This window comes from Protopterus annectens, chromosome 13.part0, assembly GCF_019279795.1.
Source record: "Protopterus annectens isolate FY-2018-M chromosome 13.part0, PAN1.0, whole genome shotgun sequence".
Lineage (NCBI taxonomy): Eukaryota > Metazoa > Chordata > Ceratodontiformes > Protopteridae > Protopterus > Protopterus annectens.
Window position 1 is genome coordinate 715,731,967 of NC_056747.1, and position 22,603 is coordinate 715,754,569.

At 44.1% G+C, this 22,603-nt stretch overlaps 1 protein-coding gene across 1 annotated transcript in view; it reads left to right on the forward strand.

The window, feature by feature from the left end:
- SUPT6H (SPT6 homolog, histone chaperone and transcription elongation factor) overlaps positions 1-22,603 on the forward strand; it is a 2,620,423-nt gene that overhangs the window by 669,415 nt on the left and 1,928,405 nt on the right. Inside the window, exon 11 of the mRNA XM_044054882.1 lies at positions 21,695-21,846. Within this exon, the coding sequence (XP_043910817.1) occupies positions 21,695-21,846 (152 nt within the window). The remainder of the gene's footprint in view (positions 1-21,694; positions 21,847-22,603) is intronic.

Here is a 22,603-nt window from a genome sequence, read left to right on the forward strand (position 1 = left end):
TAAGGGCAAGTTACCTAACAGTGACTTGCATGATGACTTTGTTTACTGTTTGAGAGTGGCCCATCTTTCGGTGCAGCTGCCATGTGATATTTGTCAAAGTTTCAGCCAATGCACTCTTAACGAGCCCAAAAATAAACTCATTCTGAAGGGGTTACTCAAGTCTCCCTTCTCAGAGGCCATTTCTGTGATGGAGGTCTCAACTCCTCCTCCTGAGGACAAAAAGAGATCCCATTCTGTTCCTTCTTCACCATCGGGTGATCAGAGCAAACCTGGGAAATCTAAAACTCCCAAGTTATCGTTGAAGCATAAGTCTGCCTCTTCTGCTCCACCTTCCTTGGCTCTGACCATCTCAAAACCTTCGATACTGATGCCTGTATTGGCACAAACCCTGCCTCAAGCAACGATCTTAGATCTTACTATGCCTATTTTGACTTCGGCACCTGTAGCTACTTCAGCTCAGGGCACGCCTTCGACTTCAGCTCCCATTTTGGAACTGACCGTCTCAGCTCTGAGTGCCACTTTGGCACCAAGGGTTGTACTGACTTCACTGGATGGTGACCCTTTTGCTCCCGGTCTTGAAATTAGACAGCTTGGTGCCGGCAGACATTGCACCATGGACCCGATACTCCCCCTCAGTAGACCTGTTTTCTGGGCCAAGCGTATAGACCTTTACTCAAACATCCTGACTCCCCGTCTGGAGTATCCACTAGATCCACCAGGAGCCTTTCAGAACAGGATGTGAGTTTTGTGGACCAGCTGTTAGTAGCCAGGCGGATTACATCACTTTCTAAAACCATCCACCTGCTGGACTTGAGTTGCCTTATCCACGGACTCCCTCTTACACTCCTCCTTTCACCATCTTGGTCCCGAAGCCTTCTGTTCGGACATCCTTTTTGGAACCCACCACCTCTGTGCCTGCGGTGCACCTCGCTCTGGCTCCGAGTTTGTCCCTTTGGTCTTTGGTTCCTGCCGAACTAGTCCTTCCTCAGTCTGGGGATTGGGGGATGGGCTTGTTTGACTGAGGTGTAGTGCCAACTTTCTCCTTGGTTCCCTTCCCTGCACTGATGGCTGCATCTGCACCGATCTTGCTTGAGGCTCCACCTGTAGGGGCAGGTCTGTTGGAGTGGGATGTGACCCCGGTCCCAATGTTGTCTTTCTCGGTTCTGGGCTCCAATCCCTCTTTGGGTGGGCCTGCCTTCCGCGCGATGGAGAGGGCTCTTGCTTCTGGTAGCACTCCTATGATGTTGGAATCCCAGATGTTCATCATGTTTCACTGTTGCAGTCCTTACAAAATGGGTTATCTGGCTCCCGGTAGCCCACAGTCGGCCAGAATACCAAAGTCCTTGGTGTATGACGTTGACTGCCTTCGGTTTAAGCCTGACTTCAGAACGTCAGGTACAAAGGATGGCAGCTGACACCATTTCCTCAGTCTTTCTTGCCGCAGAGCTCGAAGTAGAAGCATTTTGCATGAGTGCCGGTTAGCCGAGTACCTTCTTTTTGTATTCCGACTGCTTAGTTGAAGACATCCTCAGATAAGTACCCCATTGGGGACCCTTTTTTGCTTTAACGATTGTCAGAGAAAGTTAATAACTGGTCTTGCTTGTGGGAAACAGGTTCCGCACCGTGATTTTCACTCCTATTATATCACTTGTTTGGGCCTTGAGCACAATGTCCCTAATTGTGTTCTCCGTGCTTCTTTCAACCCATGTACCATACACCGTAGAGCTAGGATTTTGTTCAAGCATTTCAGAGTTTGGCCTAAGTTCGTCGGTATGGCGTCTTCTGGTTTCCCGACTTCAGATGTTCCTAAGAAGGACAAGGACCACGACAGGCTTTGGGTCAAATTAGCTGACGACGTCCCTTTTAAGTTGGTTGTCGGCCCGGCGGTAGTCAGTGAGGCGCTGTCATTGTCCCTGCAGTCTGCGCATGTTCAGCAGCAGGCATCTGCAGAGACCTTTTCTGAGTCCTCCATACCGCAGGCTCCCACTTCATTTTCTGACCCTCCACCAGTCGCCGCGTCTGATCCAGAGCCTCTAAGCAGGCACCCACTTCTGAGGCCTCTCTTCTCGGCCCGGAGACCAGATCCAGACCAATGACCTTGGTTCAGACTACTGCAGTGACTAGGCCTCCTGAGTCACTTCGGCTTTCTAGCAGGCCTTCCAGCCGAAAATCTACTCCAAAGCAAGCGCCAGCCTCCCCTCAAATGCCTCGGTCTCAGATGATTGAAATGGCTAGTGATCGCTTGACCCTTGTCAGGGGATCTCAGCCACCTCCTTCTAAGAGGGCTAGGGAATTGTCCCCAGAAGTTTTGTCTGCCTCAGACTCTGAGGTTTCCAGCAACTCTGTTGAAGAAGAGGAAACCTCTCAACTTTTTTCTGGTTTTGAGGATTCTAATGCAGAAGACTCCATCCCTTCTGCCTCCCCTCCAGAAGATTTTTCTTTTGGAGATACTCTGAATACTCTTAAGGAGCAGAACTACCCTCAGTCTAAGAAACAGATTAGGGAATTCTTGGATTTGCCACAGCATAAGCCTTTGGCAATCCTTCCGGTTTTGGAAGAAGTTGTTGATGTTTTCTTGGAGAATTCTTTGACTCCTAATTCTGTTCCTCCTGCTCCCAGAAAGCTTGACAGGTATTATAGAGTTCCTATTTCTCATCACTTCCTTTTCAAGAATCCTACTGCTGATCCAGAGATTATTTCTCAGGGCCCTAAAGGTGTTAAAACCATGGTTGCTAAAAATCCTGTTCCTTCTGACAGGGAATGTAGGGCCTTGGATAGATGGAGGTAAAAAGGTTTATTCTTCTTCCACCCTGGTGATTAGGTCTGTTAATTGTCTTTTTCATATGCTTAAGTATCAGCAGCATACTTTGGAGGCCATTAAGGCTAAAATTGCTGGTGCTCCTTTCCTGATGGAGAGTAAGGACATGCAAGATTTATTGAATTCTTCCACTCTTGTCACTAAGCATTCTCTACATTGTGGTTTTGACACTTTGGAGGCTTCTTGCAGGGCAGCTGTCACTGGTTCTGTTATTAGAAGACATGCTTGGCTGTGGGAACAACCCCTTTCTGAACCTGTCAACTCTAAATTACTGGCTGTACCTTTGCACAAGGACAATCTTTTTGGTAGCAAGGCAGAAGAGGTGTTGAAAAAGTTGGAGGATAAGGCCAAATCTATGCAAACTGTTAAGGACTTATTGCAAGTTCAGCCTCCTTGTTTTAGTAGACATTACCCTTCTAAAAATTGGATTTTTTTTACCCTAATAAACAGGGTCGCACTAGGCTTAGGGTTACAGGTCTTCTAGGGGACAGACTTCCACCCCTCAAAAGGCTAAGCACTGGCAGGCTTTCTCTTCAAAATCGGGGAGTTCTAAGCAAACTTCCCAAAGCAAGCATTCCCAATGACTGGTCTTCCCCTGCCTGCCTCTGCAGGCCCAGGGTTACCTTTGGGGGAAAGATTAGCCATTTTTGAAGAAGTCTGGTACACCATCACATATGACAAATGGGTGCTCAAAATAGTATCCCAAGGCTGCACGTTCTTCTTTCACACCTTCCCTGTCCTCCAAGGATACCTATATATTTCCCCACTTCAAAGGGCAGAAGCAGATAAACAAGTTTCTTCTTTGCTAAACCTGGGAGCAATAGAGCCATTTCCTGCACTACAGATAGGCCAGGGTTTCTACTCAAGACTTTTCCTGGTTCCCAAAAAAGGGGGCACCTGGCGCCCTATTCTGGATTTGTCCATTCTAAACACTTTTCTGGTTATTCCTAAGTTCAAAATGCTCACTCTTCAGTATTTGCTGTCAATGCTGGCCAAGGATTCCTGGCTGGTGACTTTGGATCTCAAAGAAGCTTATCTGCACAACCCAATAAAAGAAAGCTGCAAGGCAGTTCCTTCGCTTCAGGGTGGGGAACAGACACTTCCAATTCTCTGCACTGCCCTTTGGCTTATCTACTGCTTCCAGAGTTTTTATAACATGCCTAGCTCCAGTCATTGCGTTTTGCAGGCAAAGAAACATTCATATTTACCCTTAGTTGGATGATTGTCTTATTCAGGCAAACTCTCCAGTGCAACTTCTAAAGGATTTGGATTTTGTAAAGAACCTTCTCACCTTTTTGGGCTACACTCAACGAAAAGAAGTCAAAATTGGTACCCACCAGGGAGATTGTATTGCTGGGACCGAATCTGAACATAGCCACCCAGGTGGTATTCCTCTCTCAAGAGAAACAAATGGATCTTTCAATTTACTTCAAGAATTGGGCAAGCATGTCCCAGCTCTCTGCAAGGCAATTCCTGCAAGTCCTGGGATTCATGTATTCTGATGATTCCATATGCCAGACTGCATATGAGGAAAATACAATGGTACTTCAAAAACCTTTGGTGTCAGCACACTTAGGATTTAGACTTGATACTTCCTCTGATTTCCTGCCTGCAGACGGAGTTCATTTGGTGGGCGAAGGCCTGTGCACAGAACAAAGATCTGCCTTTCTGTCCAACTCCTGCCAGCCAGACTCTCACCACAGATGCCTCGGACTATGCTTGGGGAGCACATCTAGAGGGCAGATGCATTCAGGGGACTTGGAACTATCAACAGGTTAATTTGCACATAAATCTGAAGGAATTGATGGTTGTCCAGCAGGCCTTGATGGCTTTCAAGCATCTTCTCTCTCTTGGTACTCTTCTAGTCAGGACAGACAACACCACAATCATGAGGTTCATCAACAAGCATAGAGGGACTCACTCTTACCCCCTGTGCAGACAAAGTATGATACTATGGTCCATAGCAGCTTCCATGGGCATTCATCTGATAGGTCAGTTTCTTCCAGGAAGGCTGAACACCTTGGCAGACCGGTTGAGTAGGCAGGTCCTGGATCCTCACGAGTGGCAACTAAACAAAACTATCTTCTATCGCAGCATTCAGTGTTCGGGCACTCCCCAGGTGGATCTCTTCTCATCTCCGACCAATCACATTCTTCCAGCCTTTTGCACCAGGGATCATCACGACAAGGCTTGGAAAGTGGATGCTCTTTCCTTTCCCTGGACACAGCTCTCGATCTGTGCATTCCCTCCTCTGCCTCTTCTTCCCAGAGAGTGTTAAAGATAAGGGGTGAAAAACCAAGGGCCATCATCATAGCTCCTGACTGGCCCAGACAACATTGGTATCCACTACTTTGCAGTCCCTCCCAGTCTCAGCCTTGGCATCTTCCTCTGATACCAGATCTCTTGGTACAGGAGGGGGTGAAAATTCGGCATCCTCATCTCCAGACTCTGCATTTGGCAGCCTGGCTTATAATTTAAACCTTTCCCAACAGGTGGTTGAGGTCCTTCGTGAGGCCAGGAGGCCTAGCACTAGGAAATCTTACGCAGATAAGTGGAAAAGATTCTCCATTTGGATGCAGACTAGAGGGGAAGACCCTTCTTAGCGTACTCTTCCTCTTATTCTTGACTATCTGGCAGGCTTGCTTAATGGTGGACTTTCCTTTTCTTCTATCAAGATTCATGCTGCAGCTGTTTCTGCTCATTGTTTCTTTGAGCAATCCATTTTCTCTCATCCCTTGATGAAACAGTTCCTCGGGGGAGCTAGCAATTTAAAGCCTCCCAGAAGGGCACCTACTCCTGCTTGGGATCTTAATTTTGTACTTGAGAAACTTACTCTGCCTCCTTTTGAACCAGCTGTCTCAGACCTGAAGTTTCTCTCCTGGAAAACTGCCTTTCTCTTGGCTATTACTTCATCTAGAAGAGTTTTTGAGCTGCAGGCCTTAATGGCAGTAGAGCCTTTTATTATCTTCCATGTGGATCAGGTTTCTATTCGAACTAATCCCTCCTTTATGCCTAAGGTGGTTTCTAGCCTGACTCTTAACCAGTCTATCCACCTGCCTACCATCTTTCCTAATCCTCAGAATAAAGGGGAGGGGTTACTGCATTCCCTGGGTGAGCATAGACAGCTTAGATTTTACCTAGACAGGACTAAACCTTTTCGAAAGTCGGATCAGTTGTTGGTCAGTTTTGCTCCTGGAGCTCAGTGAAAAGCTATTTCTAAACAGACCATTTCTAAGATTGCTCATTGTATTCACTTTTGTTACTTACAGCATGGCAGGGTTCCTCCACAGAGTATCAGGACCCATTCTACTAGAGCAGCCTCTACCTCAACAGCTTTTGTAAGAGGTGTACCTACTAGGGACATCCTGGAAGCAGCTACCTGAACTTCTGTCCACACTTACACTAAACATTACAATTTACCCTTGTTTCCTAAGTCCAGGGCTGGTTTTGCCACTGCAGTGTTGCATCCTTACCAACCCCTAAACAGTAGGTGTTCTTCCTCCCTTTTATTTTTTTCCTGGGCTTTGGGAATCAACCCATTTTGTAAGGACTGCAACAGTGAAACATGATGAACACAGTACAGTTGTATACACTTGCCATAAATGTAGATGTTCGAGTGTATTCACTCTTGCAGTTCTGGTTTCCCCCCCTTTCATCCCCCTTTTTTCCTAGGGCACAGACTGTTTTTTTCTTTTCCTGGTCTAACTTTTTTTGGGGGCTCCTAACAGTTAATTCAAGAAAAACTGAGGAAATGGCATCAGCTGCCTTCCTTTGTTTATAAGTAGGTACTAGGCTATCTGCCCGAAGGCATTTAAAAGCCTAGCCGGAATGTGTTGGCTTTCGCCGCCCCCTTAGATTAGTTCCCTGTACGTCTGTCCAGCAGAGCCATTGAAGTGATCCCTGGGGTAAACTTTGTTTCCCATCCACTCGTCAAGGTTTCTCTTGAAGATGGTTAGCGAGGAGCTCTGCCTAATGTTGATTGAAATCTTGTTCCAGAGCATGGGAAGTCTCTGGGACAGGAATCTATCCCTCCAGCACTTCCTTTTTATTGTGGTAAGGTTTAGATCCCTAGAGCGTGTGGCTCAAGGGGATATGGTTTTCTTTAGGTGGAGCATGTCCATCAATTCTGGGTTGGACATGGCCTTGTAGGTCAGGCAGAGCTCACCTCTGAGTAGGCGGTATGCAACCAAGTACAGCTGGAGTTTCTTCAGTCGAGCTGCATAGGGCATCGGCTTGAGGCCAGTGATCCTCTTGGTGAGGTACTTCTGTGGTCTTTCCAGTTGTTGCAGGTGTCTTGTAAGGTACATCCCAAATGGGATATTGTACTGTATGATGGGTCTGATGAGTGATGCATAGAGGGGCCCAATGACCTCTTTTGATCGGATGCAAACCCTTTTGTGATTAGGTGGGTCACATAGAGGATTTTCTAACCACTTTGGCAATGTGATTATCAAAGGAGAGGTTACTGTCTACTTGGGTCCCCAGATCCCTTATTACGTCTTCCGTATTTAGGGGGCTACCACCTATGTGGTAGTTTGTGGGTACTTTGTTTTTTCCAAAGGGGATGACTATGCACTTTTTGGTATTTAGCTTGAGGCCATGGTTTTGACACCAGGTATCTGTCTCAGTGAGACCCTTTTGGAGGATGTCTGTGTCAGCCGGAGAGTCAATTATAGCCCCTAGTTTGCAATCTTCTGCGACTTGGTCAGCCATAGTCCTCCTGTGCTTGTCTGTACCTCTGAGAAGTATATGCCAAACAGGAGGGGTCCTAGGACTGAGCCCTGGGGAATTCCACTTGTAACGGGTTTAGAGTCAGACCTAGCTTCCGCAGCTCTTACCATGTGGGTTCTGTCCGTGAGCCAGTTGGTGACACATCTTGTTACTTAGGGGTTTATGTTCAGGCTGGTGAGCTTGTCTATAATACCTGAGTGGGGAATAGTGTTGAAGGCCTTTGTGAGGTCTAGGTAAGCTGTGTGGACCACCTTTCTCTCGTCCATAGCCTTGGTAACTGTCTCAAAGAAGTCCACCAGGTTTAGGAGGCATGATCTTCCCTTAACAAAGCTGAACTGGGTAGGGTCCAGTGTTTGGAGGTTTCCAATGTCTCATTTAATGAGATCCATGATGATGCGCTCCATAGCTTTGCAGACCAAAGCTAGTCAGGCTTATAGGGCGATAGTTCCCAGGGTCCATTGTGGCTCCACCTTTGTGGAGTGGAATAACCATTACTATGCACCACTCTGTGGGCAATGTAGCCTGTGGAGAGGCTGAGTTTAAACAGTGTGTTTAGGTGAGGGGTTAGTTCATCTTTGAGCTCGTATAGGACGCAGCCTGGGACACCGTCTGGTCCCATTGATGCTGTGTTTTTCGCTTTGGAGAGGGCTGTTTTAACCTGTAATGGTGAGTGTGGAAGAGAGGTGAAGAGAGTACAAGCAGGATGGAGTGGGTGGAGAAGAGTGTCAGGAGTGATTTGTGACAGACGAGTACCAGTAAGAGTGAAGTGGAAGGTCTACAAGAGGGTACGGAGACCAGCTATGTTATATGGGTTGGAGACAGTGGCATTGACAAAAAGGCAGGAATCAGAGCTTGACGTGGCAGAGCTGAAGATGTTAAGATTTGCACTGGGTGTGACGAGGATGGACAGGATTAGGAATAAGTATATTAGAGGGTCAGCCCAGGTTGGAAGGTTTGGAGACAAAGCCAGACAGGCAAGATTATGTTGGTTTGGACATGTGCTGAGGAGGGATTCAGAGTATATTGGGGAAAAAGATGCTAAGGATGAAGCTGCCAGGTAACAGGAAAAGAGGGAGGCCTAAGATAAGGTTTATGGATGTGGTGAGAAAGGACATGCAGGTGGTTGGTGTGACAGAGCAAGATGCAGAGGACAGGAAGAAGTGGAAACGGTTGATCTGCTGTGGCGACCCCTAACGGGAGCAGCCGAAAGAAGAAGAGGTCGTCTGTTTTAACCCGAGTGTCTGTGATTTCAGGGGCAGTACATTCTTCTGGTATAGTTATGGGCCCTTTTGGGGGTGAAGTTTGCACTGAACCTGTCTGCCAGGATGTTGGCTATATCGGGTCGGTTCAGTGTATTTTGTGCCATTCTGCACTAACTCCGAGCAGATCTGAGAATTGCCACTTAGATTCTTGACATAGCTAAAGAATGTCTTGTGGTTATTTTTGGAGTCCATGGCAATTTTTCTTTTGAAGCTAGCCTTGGATGATTTCATGAGAGAACGTAGTTTCTTGCTGATACTGATCAGGGATGTCTTCCCTTCTTGGGATTTTACTCTTTTCTGTACTAGTTTCCTCCTTCTGTTGTATAGCTTGTTTATGGCAGGGGTCCACCAGACTGGTTTCCTTTTTTTGGAGGAGGGAGTCTTGGTTTTGTTTGGGATAGCACGATCCATGCATTCTTGTAGGTGCCCATAGAGTGCATTAGTAAAGGATTTTGCAGCTTGGACAGCGTAATCCTTTAGCATGGGGGCTTTGAAACTTCCCACCTTGGTCTTGAGTAACATGAAGTTTGCTTTTGAAAAGGTTTTCACGGTAGTTTCTTTGACTGGGGGTGGTGGGGGAATGTGGATATCCAGAGTGATTAGTTTATGGTCAGATCTAACCAGTGAGGTGTTGACCTCTGGTGTGGAACACCAGTCGCCCATGTTGGTGATGACCAGGTCCAATATGTTGTCACCTCTGGTGGGGGTGTTGACCAGTTGATCCAGGGCATTTGAGTTTATAAATTCTAGGAAATGTTGGGCAAGGGAGTTTGTACTAGAGTAATTCTCCCAGTTAATGTTTGGGTAATTGAAATCACCCAATATCAGGGTGTTTGGTAGGACCTTTATGTTTCCCAGTGTTTCCAGGAATGCGGAGTGGGGGTCCAGGGACATGGTGGGTGATCTGTAGCAAGCTATAATTTGAATAGCAGTTTTGCCCATTGTTGCACATGGATGATCTCTGAAGCATCGTGCTTTGCCACTAACCTGGAGGTGTGGGTATCCTTGATGAATATGGATACTCCCCCACCTTTTGTATTTTGGTCCAGGTTTTGTGGCCGAAATGTATGGTATGGGTTGTAGCCTGGTAGTGCTGGGGTGCTCTCTGGAGCTTTAAACCAGGTTTCTGTTACTGCACATATATCGATTTTCTCCATATTGAGGAGTGCCTCAAGTGCGTGCATTTTGAGGTTTAGACTTCTGGCATTGAGTAGCATTACCCTCCGTTTTTTGTTACTTGTGCTATTTACGGTGGTGGGTTTGTCTTTTGAGCCCTGCCTAAAAAAGGCACTATGGGGGTGGCAAGAGCCTTGGCCAGTATTCAAAAGCCTAAGGGTGACAGGTGCAAGCCGTCTCTAGTGAAGCAGTGTGGCTTGTTGAGCATGTCATCCCATGCTGACAGACACTGTATCCCCTTTTAATGACACCAGAAGTTTAGCCAGTTGTTGAAATTGATAATTTTTTCCCTATACCGTGGTATCATTCTTGGTAAGGGCAGGATGCTACTCAGGGTCAAGGTCATACTGGCCTGGTCTACTTGATCAGAGAGCTCCTCCAGGTTTCTTTTCATGTAGTCCAGGGAGGTACGGCGCAGGTCATTCACACCAATATGGACAATGACAAGAGTCATATTTGTACTAGAATGCTTGTGTTATGTGGCGGATCCTGGCATCCGACAGGCAGCTAACAGTAACCTTCTCCTTGTTCAGCCAAGTGAATGGGACATCAGTGTGCCTGACTATAGATTCACCTATTACTAGTGTGTTGGGTATGTTTTGCCTTAAGGGCTGTGATTGTGTGGCACACTGGTTTTGTGAAGTATGGGTTTCATGGTTTGTGTTGGGGGGGTGGAGGTTGCTTGGACGTCTGCTTTGGAGGTCTCTGTTGCTTTTGGAGATTTTTATTTACAGCCTCTGAGTATGTTTTCGTGTTTTTTTTTGCTGGTGTTGGTTTCATAGGTCTATGTGAGACTGGTGGTGTGATGCAAGTAATTCCCTTCTCCTCTTGACTGCCTGGTCCAGTCTTGGGTTGAGAGAGCTTAGCCTCTAGTTTGGCTGTATAATTGCATCTCTCGCATGTATTAGTGTTTGAGATTGCCTCAAAATGCCCAGATTCACCAGTTGGACTGGAGAGTACATATGAAACTGCCCTTTGAACATGCCTGGATAGGTTCAGTGAACTGTTTTACTGATTGGCTGGTAAGGTCGAATAGAGACCCTTGTCCTTCTCTACAGTATAGGAGGGTCTAGTGCTAAGGTTTATTAGTGCTTGCTATGAGTTTTGAACAAGTGCCAGTAGGGTTAGGAGGGTGGACTAATGGTTAAGGTGTTTGACTTACAAACCCAAGGTGCAGGGTTTGAGTCTCACAAGGGATAATTTGCTAGGCTTAAAATGGCTCACAAGGGCAGTTAGCCAAGTACTAACCTATGAACCTATGAGAAGTGAATGGTTTGAGTGCTTAAGTTGAAAGTTTGTCTAGTTCCAAGGGAAAAATTGAAGGGTACACTTTGTGGTGCCGGGAATACTTATACCCTAGCTAACCGGCGCTGCCCGGCCTGCAAAACCGCGCAAATACGGGTTTTATAGCTGGGAATTGAAAGAGATAGAAATTAGCTCATCATGGCCAGTGAACTACTAATTTCTGGGCTGAAACCACTCCTCCAGGGACAGATAGGCTGCTGAAAGCTCCCTCTCTCACAGTGAACAGAGAAACTTCCTTCTGTCCAAGTAAGGTATGGGCAAACACAGAAACTTGTAACACACCCCTGAATTCAGACTAACCTGAAAACTGGACTATACTAGCTTAGAAAGGTGGGAAAAACGAGTATTTTTTTTTGTTTTTGTTTTTTTCAGAAAATAAAGCAGATACAATCAGAAAAAGACTTTAAATGCACAGAAATGGCTGTCATACTCGAGTGTGTGGCCTACAACAGTTAAACAGGTAATTTAAACACAAAAACGACTAAGTGCAGGCAGTAAAATAAGTACAATATGTAGCTGAAATAAGCTTTTTAAATCACAGAAACTCTAGAAAATCGGCGTTTTAGGTGGAATTCGCTGAAGACAGCAAGAAAATGCAGAAAAATTATACTTAATCACTCCATAGTCTCTCTTTTGTCTCTCTGCTGCTGTAGAACTCTGCAGGGCACCAGGCAGGAGCTTGGTGTGCTGTATACTAGCACAAAAACCTTACAAATGCGGGTTTTATAGCTGGGAAATGAAAGAGATAGAAATTAGCCCAAAATGGCCAATAAACTACCAATGTCTGGGATGAAACCACTCCTCCAGGGACATATAGGCTGCTCAAAGCTCCCTCTCTCACAGTGAACAGAGAAATTTCCTTTTATCCAAGTAAGGTATGGGCAAACACAGAAACTTGTAACACAGCCCTAAATTCAGCACTAACCTGAAAACTGGACTATACTAGCTTAGAATGGCAGGAAAACAAGTATATATTTTTTGTACCCGACATCAGGCTTATACCAAAGGCAGCCGACGTCATATACCAAGGACTTTGGTATTCTGGCACACTGTGGGCTATTTGGAGCCGGATAACCCATTTTGTAAGGACTGCAACAGTGAATACACTCTAACATCTACATTTATAGTAAGTGTACACAACTGTACTTTCTCGCCCCCTGAGCTGCAGCTGTCAGAGACCACCCCCCGGGACACTGGGCAAAGAAGCGGGCACCCCTGTTCAGGGTACCCACTTTTCTGAGTCCTCCTCAGAGACCCCCCACTGAGGAGCTCCCTCAAAAGAAGACGTGCAAGAGGAAGCACATGGACTCACCTGAGGAGTCCTTAATGGAAGACACGGATTTCGATGATGATGAATGGACCCTCCTCTTAAAACAGAGAGGTGACTGGAAGCCCTCCAACCCTTCGTCTGAGGAGTCCGTGTTCCTGCAGGCTTTTTGTGCCTAGCCATCTACCTCTTGGGTGACCCCGCCTGCTGACAAACTCATCTAGCTTGTCGTGCAGCGCGAGTGGAAGAACCCTGATTCCACTGAGGCAATCCCCCGAAGACCAGACAAAATTCTGTCTCCTCCTGCTGAGAATCCGCACTGGTCTAAAGGGTTACCAGTTGATGCTATGGTGGTGGCAGTGGCCACGAAAAAGGACTTGGCTGAGGAAATGCCCACTGTTAATCTGCCCAATAGGGAGTCCCGGGCGGTCGATATACTTGGGAAGCAGCATGTTTTTGCATCAGGGACCTTTGCTATACAGTCCCTGAATTGTTTGCCACATTTTATGAGGCTCCAGAGGGACTTGATCTCTGAATTCTCTGGGACACTTGCAGGACAGTTGTCTGACGAGGTCAGGGGCAAAGTGTCATTACAGCTAGCAACCCTGGAATCGGTATCCAATTCGTCCATGAGGTTGCTCTCACACGCGACTGAAGGGGCGGCAAGTGTGGTGGGTTCAGGCATTATGAGACGTCATGCCTGGATGCGCATCTGTGACCTCGTGGATCCCTTCCAAGTCTTCTTTTCTGAATGCTCCCATCGAAGCTTCATCCTTCTTTGGCTCCAAGGTGAAGGACACACTAGCCAGGTGTAAGCAAGATGGAAAAACCCCGTCTGCCATAGACCTATGAGTTTCCAAACCTCAACGTACCTTCTCCAGGAATCAGAGGAGTGGGAAAATGTGGCGTAAGAAATCTTGGGGTCTTTTCCATGCCACGCGTGGTGGTGATACCCCCAGAGGCAGAGGGGTAACAATTCTGGAAGACGCTCCTATAGAGGCAGAGGGGGCCCTCTTAACCAAGGCTCCAGGGACTCTTTCTCTGGACAGCCTTATCAGTGCTCCTGAGGGCGGCCCGATTGCTTACTTCTGGAAGCAGTCGGGGGTTGTTTCTCTCTGCACTAAGCTGCCTGGCACTCTTATCACCACCTATCGTTGGGTGCAGAAGACTATCACCAGAGGTTACGCCATTCCCCTTTCTTGCCAGCCAAAATTTCCCAAGAAAGCCCCCAGTCAAAGGGAAGCAGCAGCTTCAGAAATTATAAAGCTGTCTCAAAAAAAAAAGTCATCCAACCAGTCCCTCCAGACCAGAACAGATCCAGATGTTACTCTAGATTTTTTTTGGTGCCAAAGACAGGGGACTGGAGACCCATTTTGGATCTCAGCAGCTTAAACAAGTCTGTCACCTAAACCAAATTCCGGATGGTCACGGTTCAGTCCATCCTTCCCTTTTTAAGAGAAGGTGATTGGATGTGCTGTGTAGATCTCCCGGACGTGTATTACCACATCAAGATGGACAAATGCTCCAGGAGTCTGCTTCGCTTTCGGCTTGGAGCCAGTCATTACCAATTCCGTGCCCTGCCGTTCGGTCTCTCTGCAGCCCCCAGAGTGTTCATGAAATGCATGGCAGTGGTAACAACTCACTTGAGACTAAAAGGATTCCGGTGTTTCCATATCTAGACGACTGGCTTCTTACCGCCCTCACCAAGCGTCTTCTGGTAGCTGCCCTACAACATACTCTCTCTGTAGCAAAATTGTTGGGAATAAACGGTACATTGGGAAAAATCAAATCTTATCCCTACACAACAAATAGAGTTCGTTGGAGCAGTGTTCAGTACTCCTGTCTGGTATCACTCCCTCTTCACAGACTCCACTGATTGAGACTTCAAATCAGAGTGATTCTTTCTCAAACATCAGTCCCTGCAAGGCAAGTTCTCCAAGCTCTGGGTTCTGTGGCTGTGTCAATTCCAGTAGTGCCTCTAGCAAAGCTACATGTGCAAATTCTGCAATGGCTCCTTTTTTGTGACTGGTTCCCAAACTGTCATCTCCTGGATTACAAGATTTGAATAACCAACTCCTGCAAGCAGGACCTACTTTGGTGGATGAGGCTAGATGAACATCTCTGGAGCCAACCTGTTCAGCCCTCCCAGCCCACAACCGTTGTGACCACGGATGCTTCCCTGTTCGTGGGAAGGGGGGGGGTCATTTTCTGGGAAAGACTGTCCAAGGCACATGGTCTACCTCAGAGGCCTACCTGCATATCAGTGTCCTAAAACTGAGGGCCGTGCTATTAGCGCTGCAAGCATTCCATGCATGTCTCCCCTACATGACAACTGCAATCCAATCGTACAATATGTCAATGGTCTGGTACATCAACAAGCAAGGAGGAATTAATTCCTTCCCCCTTTGTCAAGAAGCCATGAGAATCTGGCAGTGGGTGATAGCTTCCAACCGCTTTGTGTTAGCAACGCATGTCCCTCGGAGCTCCAGCATGATTGCAGACAAGCTGAGCAGATGCATCCTCATGCCCCACAAGTGGTCCCTCAACCCAGAGGTGGTGTCTGTAATCTTCAGCCACTGGGGCTACCCCTTCTGCGATTTTTTCGCCTCCCCATCAAACACCAAATGCAGCAGCTACTTTGCCCTACTTCCCCTGCAGGGAGAGTCACCAAGGGACGCTCTGATCCACAATTGGGCCACAGAACTTCTCTACGCCTATCCTCCCATTCCCCTGATCCCACAATTTCTAAAGGAAGCGCTTCGGATGAGATGCAAGGTGATCCTCATAGCCTCATTCTGGCCTCGACAAGTTTGTTTCCCCTTTCTTCGGCCTCACCTGGTATTCCCTCTACTAGATCCGATCATTCACCACCACCACCCCCCCAAGGGCCGAGTCACCCGAACCTGTCCTCTCTCAAGCTGACAGCTTGGTTTCTCCACCTCCGCTAGTCGCCAGGCAGGCTAATTTCTCCTCACCTGTCCGAGACTTCATTCTGGCCTCTCACAAACAATCCACTAGAAGACTATATCAGGATAAATGGAAAAGGTTTTTCATTTGGTTTAAGGATAAAATGCTAGACGTATTTGGTTCCAGTTACTGCAGTGCTTCAATATTTGGCTAAGTTTTTTGATAACGGAGCTTCTGCCTCTACAGTTCATGTACATCTAGTGGCAATTTCCAACTTCCACAATGGTATAGATGGTACCCCTCTTATTTCATTACACCTTTGCAAGGCTTTCCTCAAAGGGACCTGTCATCTCAGGCCTCCTCTCAGACAGCCGGTAGTACCATGGAATCTCACTTTAGTCCTCCAGTCTTTGACTCAAAAGCCCTTTGAGCCAGCGTCTGTGTGTGACCTAAAGTTTTTGTGTTGGAAATCTTTGTTCCTGGTAGCCATTACCTCTGCCAGACGAGTATTGGAACTGCAGGCATTGTGTATCAAGAAGCCCTACCTGGTCTTTCACAAAGACAGTGTGTCACTTCAAACGAACCCATCCTTTCTCCCCAAAGTGGTTTCTGAATTCTCTGTTAACCAGTCCATTGATCTACCAGTGTTCTTTTTGAATTTTGCCAATAGAGGAGAGTATTGCCTTCACACCTTAGACGTACATAGACAATTAAGGTTTTACCTAGACAGAACCAAACCTGTCCGTAAATCTGAACAGCTCTTTATCTCCTTCTTGGGACCCAAAATGAGAGAGGCTGTTTCCAAGGTTACATTATGAAAATGGCTAAGGGACTGTATACATGCCACTTATTCCCTCCATAATGAATCCATGCCTAAGGTTAAAGCCCACTCCACAAGATCCATGGCAACTTCTTTAGCATTCCATTCCAGGGCTTCCATGGATGATATATGTGCAGCAGCTACTTTGGCTAACCCTCATACCTTTATCACTCATTACAAATTGGACCTGGTCTCCAGGGGGAGAGCTGCCTTCGGGTCACTGGTACTCAGGAATGTTCTTCCATAATAGCCGCCCATGGACCTCAAGGTAGCTTGGGATTCTGTCCCATCAGTGATGAATGGAAAGATTAAAAACATCAGAGAAAGAAGTTATGTCTTACCATAACGTTGCATCTATGTTGTTCATCTTCTTTCATTCATCATTTCCCATCCTCCTTCCCCCTCCAAAGGCTCCTGTGGGATCCTTTGGGTCTAAGTGGTGCACTAGGGTACTTGTGTAGAAGTGGCCTCAGCTTTACTTCCTTTCTTAGCAAACCCGATCTGAGGTAACAGGGAGAAGAGCATTCTGGGTAGAGAGTTAGCTCGAGAGTTTTTTGGCTGGTGCGAGCTTGGTAATAGGCCAACTCGGTTACAAGGGCTCGGAACAGAACCAATCAGTGATGAATGAAAGAAAAAGAACACAGATGTAACGTTATGGTAAGACTTAACTTCTTTTTACCTCTGCTAGATGAATTTGAGATTCAAGCATCATCTTCAAAACCTCCACACTTGATCTATCAAAGGATAGAGTGACACTACAAACAAATGCTTTGTTCCTTCCCAAGGTGGTGTCAGAATGTAATAGCAATCAATCCATTAATTTCCCAGTATTCTTTTCTAATTTTGCAAACAGGGACAAATACATGTTGCATTTATTGGATGTTCATGGACAATTATGTTTTTACTTGCATAGAACAAAAGCAAACAGACCAATTGTTTCCTTTGCAGAATTGAAATTGGGAAAGCCAGTTGCCAACATAACTTTATTCGGGTGGCTATCTGATTGTGTTTCATTTATTTATAACAAATTGTATGTTACCTTACAAGAACCTGTATGAGCTCATTCAGCTAGGTCCATGGCAACTTCTCCAGTTCACTTATGTGCAGCAGCAGCAACTTGGGCTACTCCCCATACTTTTATTACTCATTGCAAAATGGATCTGGTCTCCAGGAGTAGAGCATCATTTGGTTCAGCTGTGCTCAGGAATATCCTTTCTTAGATTCCACCCGGGATTATAGGTAGTTGGGGACTGTGTCCCATCAGTTGAGGATAGAGTAAAAATTGATGGCATCGGATGAAGTTATGCACCTCCATAAAGATATCTGTGTTGTCCGTTTTCTTCCTCAACTTCCTGCCCATCAACCCCCATCCTTTCTGTTCACAACTTCTAGATGAATGAGCTGCCAGGGGAACATCATTATCCTTTATATTGAGCTCCAGATATAGTTTAATCTTATATTGTGCACATGCAATTTTATGTCTCCTAGATTTATGCATATTAAACATCTCTTTTTTGGTTAAAGAAAAATCAACAAACAAAATCTGAGGTAACTTAGGGTTGGTGTAGTATGGGTAAGGAAGGAGCTCAAGAGTTTTTGGTTACCACAATCTTTAATAACGGCCAAGTTGGATCTGAACCCATCAGTTGAGGAAAAATGAAAATATACAATACAAATGGAATGTTTTGTTAAGTACATAACTTTTTGTAGAGGTACAAATAGCCCCTTTTCAGATAAACCTTCCAGGTTCTAAATACCCGTTCCTGTCTTCCATCCACATTGGCCTACCTCCCTTCAAACTTCCTCTTTAGAAAAAGATGGCAACTTTTTTTGTTTTGTTTTAAGTATCATTCAGAAAAGCTACACAGTACTGTGGAATTCTCTTCCTGTGGAGCTTATTTAAGTGTTTTCAAGGTACAGACACTTCAGACAAAAGGGACAAAAGAGAGCATGTAAACATAAAAGAAATTAAAAAAGAATAAGCACACCCACTACACAACAAAATCCTTTGCAGAGAACAAAGAAAATTGCAGAAACAATACCAAAAATACTGCAAAGGTGAGGCTCCAGGTTCCAAAAATAAGTGAAAAATCCACTGAATACAAATATCTTGAGCAGCCCAACCTTAATGAACACACAAGCGCTTTCGCATTTAGCTTCATCAGGTGTATGCATATGCTAAAAAGACCACACCTTATATACTTAGCAGCACTGTCACATGACATTAATTAAGTTTTAAAAGCATCTAAATTTAAAAATATATTCATGTAAAAATCAACCTAAACATATTTCCTAATGAAAATATGAAAAATAAAAATAAAAAAGAACAACTTGTAACATGTCTCGCTAGGAATCAGTTTTTTAGAGCATCAAGGTTGAATGTAAAAGATTGTGATTATGAGGAACAAACAAAAAGAACCCAAGATGAATTATTAGAGAGAGGCTATGAATTTGATTTAGTACAAAATAACTGTGCAGCAGTCAGCTGGTTAAGAGATACATCAGCTAAGCCTTATTTTTCAGAGAAATTACCCAAAACTAAATATAAATCAAATAATAAATTAAGAATGTCCTTCAGTTATACTAGAGATGTAAATATATATACCCAAGTAATTAATGAACACTGGGATATTTTAATGACAGATGATCAGATTAAAGAAATAGTGGGTTTGAGACCGCAATTTTGCTTTAGGAATAAAAAGTCCCTGAGAAGAAGATTGTGCACTAATAAGGAACTTACCACCACGTCAGATATGTTAGGGACCAAACCTTGTGGTAAATGTAAATACTGTGATTACATATCCAGAGAAAATTTTTTTAAGCATCCTGATACTAATGAAATATTAGATATTAGGGTAGAAGCCACATGTGAAACTTCACGTGTGGTTTATCTTGCTAACTGCACTATCTGCAATAAATTCTATATTGGCAAAACTGACCGCACTTTGAGGGAAAGAATAAAGGAGCATTTATGTCATATAAAGAAAGGAGGCAATATTAATGCTCTTGCGATACATGTTACAAGTACTAATGAACAGCACACTTTTAAATTTGTAGTAATAGGTAGGACTTTTTTAAATATTAGAGGTGGGAACGTTAGATCTAAAATGAGAACTAGAAGCACGGTGGATAGTGAGACTTAGAGCCAACTTTGGACATGGCCTTAATGACTGTGTCCCTATTAAACCATTTTGTGTAAAAGGAATTTACGTAGATGAATGTCCGTATATAATATTGTTCTTCTTTTTTATTTTTATTTTTGATATTTTCATTAGGAAATATGTTTAGGTTGATTTTTACATGTATATATTTTTAAATTTAGATGCTTTTAAAACTTAATTGATGTCATGTGACAGTGCTGCTAAGTATATAAGGTGTGGTCTTTTTAGCATATGCATACACCTGATGGAGCTATATGCGAAAGTGCTTGCGTATTCATTAAAGTTAGGCTGCTCAAGATATTTGTATTCAGTGGATTTTTCACTTATTTTTGGAACCGGGAGCCTCACCTTTGCAGTATTTTTGGTATTGTTTCTATAAAAGAAATTAAAGCACTGATCTCTGTCTCCAGTCTCTTCACCACCTTTGGTCTAATCTGTACCTATTAGTTTTTCCATTTACATCACCGGACTGTAGAAATGCATATGTTTGTCTATAATCTGCTGACCATTTAATGTTGCCTTGTAGTCCTGAAAAAAGTACTTTAGCCTACCCACTAATTCTTGCTTGGTGTTATTTGATCAACTTTATCCAGAAGCTTGCAGAAATCTTAATAATGCAGAACTGAATCTAATAATTCACAACTGGTGTTGATAGGAAGCTCTGCTTCTTTCATGCTGTTAATCAGGTAGACTAGCTAATTATTTCTCAAAGACTTGCTCTGAAATAGAGCAGATTACTATCTCAAGTTATTCACACGGACCATTGCAGTGCCTTGCAAGAATATCTTTCTCCAGTTATACCTGCTGCAGCAACAGCAGTGTCAATGTAAATGCTTTGGATTTGTCATCTAACTGCTGCAGCAACAGCATTGTGACTGTAAATGCTTTGGATTTGTTATCCAACAGCTCCTGTTTTATTCCCTAACTTAATTTTCTGTACCCGGCTTTTGTTTTTTAAGGTCTGACTGGGATGTAGATAGCCCCTTTTAAGCCCAGGGAGGAACTATCCATATACATTACACAAGCATTAATAAAAAATGCAGTAAACAAATGTACAATAAAAAACAATTATAATACACTTTGAAGTTCTGAGAAACCATAATGAATAAATTATGTTGCAGCAGGAAATGGTTACTGACAGTCGGTTACAAAAAGTAGCAATTAAGTACAATGGTAATCGGCAAGGAGTGGTGTTAAGTGCATTATCATGCAAGTAAGAATTATTAGTGAAAGTTAATTGACATTCATAGAGAGAATATGTGCATTTATTTATTATTGTTAAGTCAATGTAGCGAATGAGTGTATTGTCATTGATATTTGTGAGATATAGCCAGTGGTAAGACTGTCAAAAAGTGACATCAGTATGATAAACTATGTAGGGCATATAGAATCAACATAAAATTGGTAGAAAATAGAATAGTGCTTAAGGGATGTCAGCCCTTGTATGGAAGTTTAGTAGCAGGAAACGGTGTAAGAGGTGAGTGGCTGAAAGTGACAGCTGGAGAGAAGTATGGGAGAATAGTGGAAAGTTACAGTAAAAGGGGGTAAGTGGATGGAAATGTTGGAGAAAGGTGAAGTATAAGAGTAGCGGAAGAAAAGTAATGTGGTATGATGCGTTGTGAAGACATTGTTCTGATGAAAAGTCAGACTGTCATTGTTGGGAGGTTGGCTGAGTGTAAATGTTAAGTGGATATGTATCGAGCAGGTGGAATATAGGTGAGTGTAACAGAGTGTGGTGTGGTGTAATCCTTACAGTGGAACTGAGGTATAAAGTTAAGTAAAGTAGAGGAGTTCAGAGTTTTAAAGAAATTAGTGGTAAAGTTTAGAGTAGACAGTCAAGACTGGATGTGAAGGATAAGGTAGTGGGGATTAGGTACCGTGGAATAGGATAGTATAGAAATTGAAAAGGCAGTTTGGTGTAAATGGCTAAGATTGCTAGGGTGGACTTTTAAAAGTAGGTGGATATTGGATATAATGTCAGTGGGGAAGAATGGAGGGGTGCATTGGAATGTTTAATAGGTCATTTTTATAAAATAGGTTACTTTGAATCCTACTGCTTTTTGTAAATAGTATATGAATGTAATATACAGGTGTTTTACTGCTGTCTTTTTTGTTGTTGTACTGCATGTGTAACATGGTTGTTAATGAAAATGGGTCCCAGTGGTTTAATTTACCTTCCTGCAAAGGCAGTGAAGTAAACTGTAGCACATTTTAATTTTCTGAAGTTAATTCATTGATGTCTCCTAGGTTAAAAGAGGTACAGTCCATGGACGAACTAAAAGACGTTTACAACCATTTCCTGTTATACTATGGTCGAGACATTCCTAAGATGCAGAATGCTTCCCGGAGCAGCAAGAAGAAACAGAAGAAGATTGGGGAAGAGGGTGAAGATGATGAAGGTTAGGTTCTATTTTCAGTGTTCTTGTTTAAAGTCTTTGTTTACACTATGAAATTTGACAAGAATTTAGTTATTTTCTTAAACAGGTGCTAGTGGTATCTGGACGTTGTGTGCTATTAGTTCACTTTGTAGTTAACAAATTTTAGATAACCTTATCTAAGAAGCCAACTTTAGACTTGCATTTCTAAGTTAATGCAGGTGTTCAGCATTTAGGATTGCTGCTACAGTTTATAGATGCTGTCAGACCAGAGCTGAACTCCTACTATAGCCAAGGATATTGTTTGACAAAATGGCGACTAAAAGGGAGAGAAGCCTACAGTATTCAACTTTTGTCACAAGAATTCATTCTTTCCGTTTGTTGGTCCCTTCTCGAGGACTTCCTGGGAATAAGTATTCAGTTTGGATACAACTTTTATCCTTTGCCTTTAATTGCTGAAATTAGATTGTGCATAGTAATAGTAATTTTTTTTAACTCTGCATTATTGGATTGTTTTTTTTTTTCAAGATCCATGATGATGATCTCCTTTGAATCACTGCTACAGTGTTCTAATACTTATGGCTTATCCTGGCTGTGGTAACCTGACTTCCAGCTGGCGTACCAAAGCTAAAACCTTCTTGGCGCTCTGTACATCCACTGTATGACCACAGCCCACAGGCATAGGAGTACTTAAGCAGACATACAAGTCTAAGAAAATACTGACAGTCTTGCTGCCAGTCTGAATGCTAGTTCTTCAGTCTTGTCGGTCTGTTTACCACAT